A 5,318-nucleotide genomic window follows, 5' to 3' on the forward strand; every position below is an offset into this window, starting at 1 on the left:
GCAAGGACCAAGGAGCAGGGGGGAAGAATTCGGGAATCATGCAAAAACTCTGAATCGCCTTTGGAGACAGGCTGGGAGGGGAGTCGTTCCGCCCTAAATCTGGAGACAGTCAGTGGGCCCCGCAGGTCCCCCCCCCACCGCCCCACAGCAAGGCTTTGGTCAAATTCTGGGAATTTCCCAACCCGTCGGCAGGGCTGCGGCAGATTTTCCCGGACGCGAGCGTGCCGTGCCCGCCGCGGCCGCTGGGTGGCGCGGCGCCGGGCACCGAGCGTGGGAAGCGCGGGCGCGCGGGCGGGCTGAGCTCACACTCCCGGGAAGCGGCCGCGGCGGAGCCGGGGTCCGCAGCGGCTGCGCATCGCGCGCCTCCCGCCGGGCGCTCGGGGGCTGCGAGGTGGGCTGAGCGGTCCCCCGGGAGGGAGGAGGCCGGCCGGAGGTGAGAGCGGGACCCCGTCAGGGTGTCGGGGAGTGGAGGAGGTGGGGGGGGGGGGGGGAGTCACAGCGCGCCAGGCCTGCGGACGCTGTCCGAGGGCCCCGGGGCAGGGAGGGGGTCCCCGAGGGCGATGCCGGGCGAGGGGGGGTGGGCTGGCCGGCCGTGCTCGGCTCGCGCCCCACCCCCGCTGCGGCGCGGCCTCCGGGTGCTGCTGCCCTGGCCGCGTGGGTAGGAGCGGATCGCGGCCCGAGCAGCCCCGGTCGGCCCCCGGGCTCTGGGGCCAGGGCTGGCTGGGCGGGGGAGGTGGCGGAGCAGCCCCCTGGCCCCGGCGCGGCAGCCCCTGCCCACTCCCACCTTGCGTTTCTCCGCTCCGCAGTGGGCGTGGTGCCCCTTTGCTGCAGAGGGGGCGCCCGGAGTTGAGGAAGGCAGTGGGGGAGGGAGAGCGCAGAGACAGGTGGTTGAGGGGGCGAGGGCTGGTGCGCCGAGGCTCGTGATATTAATGCGTATTTCTTTCTCCCCCCTTCCTCAGGGGGCGCGGAGGTGCGTGTGGAGGAGGCGGCGGGAAGGCCAGAGGCATGGCTCGGGAGAGAGGGCAGGCTGCCGGAGGTGCCACTGGGCTCCGGCTCCGATCAGCCCCCCCACCCCCACCCCCCAAATTAATAAAGTGGGTGAGGTGGTGAGGGTGGAGGAGTTTGATGAACACCTGGCCCCGAACTGCCCCGAACTGCCCCCAGCCGGCCGCCTGGCTCCCGCGTGCATATCCGGGAGCCGCATACTCTGAGCACTCTGCAGAGGCCGGGGTGGTGGGGGGTTTGGTGAGAAAGCCCTCGGTTGAAGGAGCTGCAGCAACTGAGTCAGCTCCAGAGATAGGGGTTTTGGGGGGCGGGAGGTGAGGGGAAGTCTCCAGGCCTACAGCCCGTGTTCATAAGTGGTGGGAGGTGGGGTCTGTAGGGAAACAGGGTAATGTCCTTAGGACTCCCCCCCCCCCTCCCCTTCCAGCTTTGTTCAGAGCCACAGACCAAAATTCCGGATTCGGCGTTTGCCACATGTGCTTATTTCTTTTTTCTTTCCCTTTCGGTTTATTTTGTTTTGTTTTTGTTTTTGTTTTTTGTTTTGTTTTGTTTTTGGGGTTTTTTGGGGTTTTTTTTGTTTTTTTGTTTTTTGGTTTTTTTGTTTGTTTGTTTTTTTAGAGGAACTGCAAATGACAGAGCAGAGGGACGGCTGGCCCAGCCAATCCTGGAGCTGCTGCAGCACTTGTTCCCCAAACAAACACGTTCTGGTGCAAGGACAGAGAGGAGGGGGCTGCTGGCTCACGCACCCCCCCGGGGACCACAGCCCCCTTGCTGCTCCCGTGTGGGAAGGACAGCCCGGCACCTTGGGCCACACGGACGGAGGCTGCCCTGGGCCAGGGTGAGTGATGATGGTGCTGCAGCCCCTCCCTGCTGCCCAGCGTGGGAAGAAGAATGCAGAGCCAGGCAAGTCTCTCTCTGTGTCCTCTGGGGTGGAAGGAGTGGGTATAGACAGGGCCGGGGCAGCCAGCTTTGGCGTTGGTGGTGAAAGCCTTTACCTCCAGCCCCTTGGGTTTGCTTCCACCCCTGGCCTGTCCCTGGCACTCGACAACTGTGGCTATGTGCTTATTGGTGCCACCATGTTATATAACGCTTATATAATCTCCCAGGGCAAGCGCTGTGTCTCCGCTCTCGGGTCACGCCGACACTGTGTCCCTGTGGGAGGCAGGATCTGTGGAAGCTTTGGGGTGGACCTTCTCCTCAACTTGGCTCCTCCTCCCGATCCCCGGCGTAGGAGGGAGGGATAGGGAGAACTGGGACCCATCCACACCAGCTGTCTGGGGCTCAGAAAGAGGAGTTGACTGGGCGGCCTCCTCACCTTCTTGCTTCTCTAAGCCCCCTTGTCCAGAGAACTGTCTGGTGGAGTGGATGCCCTTCTTGCGTTTTGAGGTCAGCTTTGGTCCTTGGGGCCCCCTGGCATGGCCGGTGGGTGTGGGGAGATGACCCCTAGGCTGTGACAGAAGAATACGCGGTACATAGGGTTGGACAGAGAGAGGCAGAGATTAACTCTGCTTTGAGGTTTATGAGCAGAAGTGATTAGAAGGATGGTAGTGGCCTTAGGAGAAATTTGGAGCAGGCCTAGGAGCTAGGGGATGGTCAGGGAAGGGTGTACAGGGAAGTGGATCAGACAGCAAAGATAAACATGGTGTTCTTTTACTGTACTCTCCACTGGGCTGTCCCTGGTTACCAGGGCAACAGAAGCAGTGATGAAAATCATGCCTTTCGTTCAGTGGAAAAATCTAGCTCCTCCTCCCGCCTCTTCCTTCTCTAATCGCCTGCGACCCATTGGGAGGTTGATGGCTCCAGGGATCAGAGACCCCAGTGTATCCCCATCAGGCCCCCCATTCCCCAGGGTTTTAACCATCTTGCCCCTTCCAGCATCCCTTATCTCCCCCAGAGCTCGGCAGTTGCGCAGGAGTTGGAGTGGAAGGAGGGGGAAGGGCACGGACGTCATTGCAGGGCAGGGCGAGCAGAGCGTGGGCAGAGACGTGGATGCAGGAATGACTGGCGCACGAGGAGGGTCGGGCACTGATCAGCTAGATGGCGCTTGTTTCTGGGGTGGTAGGACCTGGGGGTGGGAATAGTGGGTGAGGGCCCGCAGAGCCTGGCAGGCTAGGCTTCCCATAGATAGGGAATAGAAGGGCCTCAAGGTCTTTTTTGGGGTCTCAGCTCCCGATGAAAACCAGGGTTTCATTCATTCATTTAGCAGGAACTGGGTTCCTACCACGTTCGGTAAGGTTCTCGGAGCTGGGAAGACAGGACTGGCCCTTGACCTTGGAGAAATTGCAGTGGATAGGAGGAAGGTGGGTATATAGGGGAAGATCAGCCTGGCTTTGTTACAAGCCTGGAATCTGGGACTCCAGGCGAGGAGACTGGTGGTGTTCCAGACTGGAAGTGATGGATTAGGGTGGAGCCTGAGGGAATGCAGAGGGAAGAGTCTTTCAGAGAGCCACTTTGGCTTGTGGCTAGGTCGTGGGGAAGAGAAGGTGCTAAAATTTTGAGCCTTAGCGATTGGCAGAAAAACCCAGATTCAGGCTTCTTTACAGGAACATCATGTTTGATTTGATGTTAGGCGACCTGCCTTCAAAACCACGGCAGTCCAAATTGAAATGTTTATGGTCAGGCAAATAGAGTTTGCAGTGGAAGCCAATTCTGGGAAGAGAACTTATAGGAAATTGCATTACCAAACCTCGAAGGTGTAGGTCGCTGAGAACGTATGCAGGGAGAGTGAGCCCAGGGCCCTGGGCATCGGCCTAGAATTGGGCGAGGCTGTATATCTTGTACCTGTTTATGATCCCAGCGCCCGCCCAGACTGCTGGACCTGTTTCTGCTAATGAACACACACGTCTTCTATCAAACCACACCCCTTTTTGAAGTTCAGGTTTCTGTTTAAGTTTCCTTCTCCCTAGTAACTATGTCCAGGAGGCTATGTCCTGGAAAGATAGGTATATACGCTTACTTCTCCACTCGTTCTCCTTGACCTTTGCTGTGCCATTCACTTGTAGATTACTGAGAGGCCCCAAGTTGTGCCTGCTATAGCCACGAGCCATCGGTCTTTAATTAGCCTCCACCAGCAAGACTGTTTGTTCTGGTTCCTTCCCAGTCATCACTCTAGAGGAGTAAGAGCACTGCACAGAGCGTCAGGAGGCTTCTGCCAGCTACGTGGTCTCGGGTGAGGCACTTCCGTTTCCAGGACTTAGTGCCTAGTCTGAGCGGTCTGGTTTCTTCCATGTCCAAAGCCTTCGGATTTGACATCCAAAGCTTTCTCCACCTCTTCCCAGGTTTCTGGTGCCGGGCAGGCGTTTTGACCGAGCTGCGCAGATTTCTCTGATGCTCTGTGGGAAGGAGTAGCAGAAATGGAGGCCTGCTCTCTAGGGTAGACCCCTGTCTCCAAAGTGGGTGGGCGCCCTCCAGAGGGAGTGTGGCCCTTGTCCCTCTTGGGAATGTGGAAATGCGGGAAGAGCAGGTTTTCCCAGTCACCAAGCAGTTGGCAGGCTACAGCCCATAGGTCAGATGCCTGCTTTTGTAAATAAAGTTTTATTGGAACCCAGACGTGCCCATTGTTTATGTATCGTCTATGGCTGCTTTCCCGCTAGGTTGGTATAGTTGAGTGGTGCAACAAAAACCGTATGACCCGCAGTCCCGAAATACACTGTCCTGCCCTCTACGAAAAACTGTGCCGTAGACCAACAGAGTGCTTAGATCTCCACTGAGATGCTTAGTTGTGGCCATTTCAGAGTCCTATGGTTCTTGAAGATTCTGCATCGGGCCTTACTGTGTTATCCCATGAGAGGGTGATATGGCAGTTGAGATAGTAGATTACTGGAATCAACCCAAAGATAGCCACCCTGTATCCGGGAAATCCCTTTCATTTTCATATTTCATATTTCCCTCGATGCCTTTGATTTGTCACTTCCAGCCTCACAGCCCCTTGTAGTGCCAGGGCCCTTAGAGATGCATGTGCAGAGAGCCTGCAGCCGAGCCTAGTTTGTCTGCCTGAGCCTAGCACTCATCCACTCTGTCAGAACAAGGCCCTCTGGCTTGGGGTTCGTAGGGTGTGCATCTGTGCTGGCTTGGGTCCGGAATTAGCATTCAGGGCTCTTGCGGCCAACACTTACGGTGTCCTCTTGTGTCCAGGTTTCCACCCTTTTGACCCGGTCCTCAAACCAGAGTCTTGGTGAAATTCTTGGTTAGGAACAGGACAAGCCACCCCCCTCCCCCCTCCCTACTACAGGACAGCCGCACAGCAGTTGCATCACTGCTGGTCTGTGTTGGGATAGGAAGTGAGACACTCTTGTGGCCAGAGGAAACCACGTCCT

At 57.8% G+C, this 5,318-nt stretch overlaps 1 protein-coding gene across 1 annotated transcript; it reads left to right on the forward strand.

The window, feature by feature from the left end:
* The first annotated feature begins 215 nt into the window (after positions 1-215).
* LOC109495671 lies at positions 216-4,549 on the forward strand. The gene is made up of 7 exons (XM_023248014.2): positions 216-433; positions 960-970; positions 1,621-1,840; positions 3,206-3,302; positions 3,800-3,880; positions 4,005-4,171; positions 4,281-4,549. The coding sequence occupies exons 3-7, from the start codon at positions 1,632-1,634 to the stop codon at positions 4,348-4,350; spliced, it is 624 nt and encodes a 207-aa protein (XP_023103782.1). The 5' UTR covers positions 216-433; positions 960-970; positions 1,621-1,631; the 3' UTR covers positions 4,351-4,549.
* Positions 4,550-5,318: the final 769 nt, after the last annotated feature.

This window comes from Felis catus, chromosome F1, assembly GCF_018350175.1.
Source record: "Felis catus isolate Fca126 chromosome F1, F.catus_Fca126_mat1.0, whole genome shotgun sequence".
In the NCBI taxonomy this organism is placed as follows: Eukaryota; Metazoa; Chordata; class Mammalia; order Carnivora; family Felidae; genus Felis; species Felis catus.

Coding starts and splice junctions, on each gene's coding strand:
- LOC109495671 (XM_023248014.2), top strand. CDS start 1,632: ATGACAGAGCAGAGGGACGGCTGGCCCAGCCAATCCTGGAGCTGCTGC. Junction 3,303..3,799: donor TTGCAGTGGATAGGAGGAAG/GTGGGTATATAG, acceptor TTATGATCCCAG/CGCCCGCCCAGACTGCTGGA. Junction 4,172..4,280: donor TGCCAGCTACGTGGTCTCGG/GTGAGGCACTTC, acceptor ACCTCTTCCCAG/GTTTCTGGTGCCGGGCAGGC.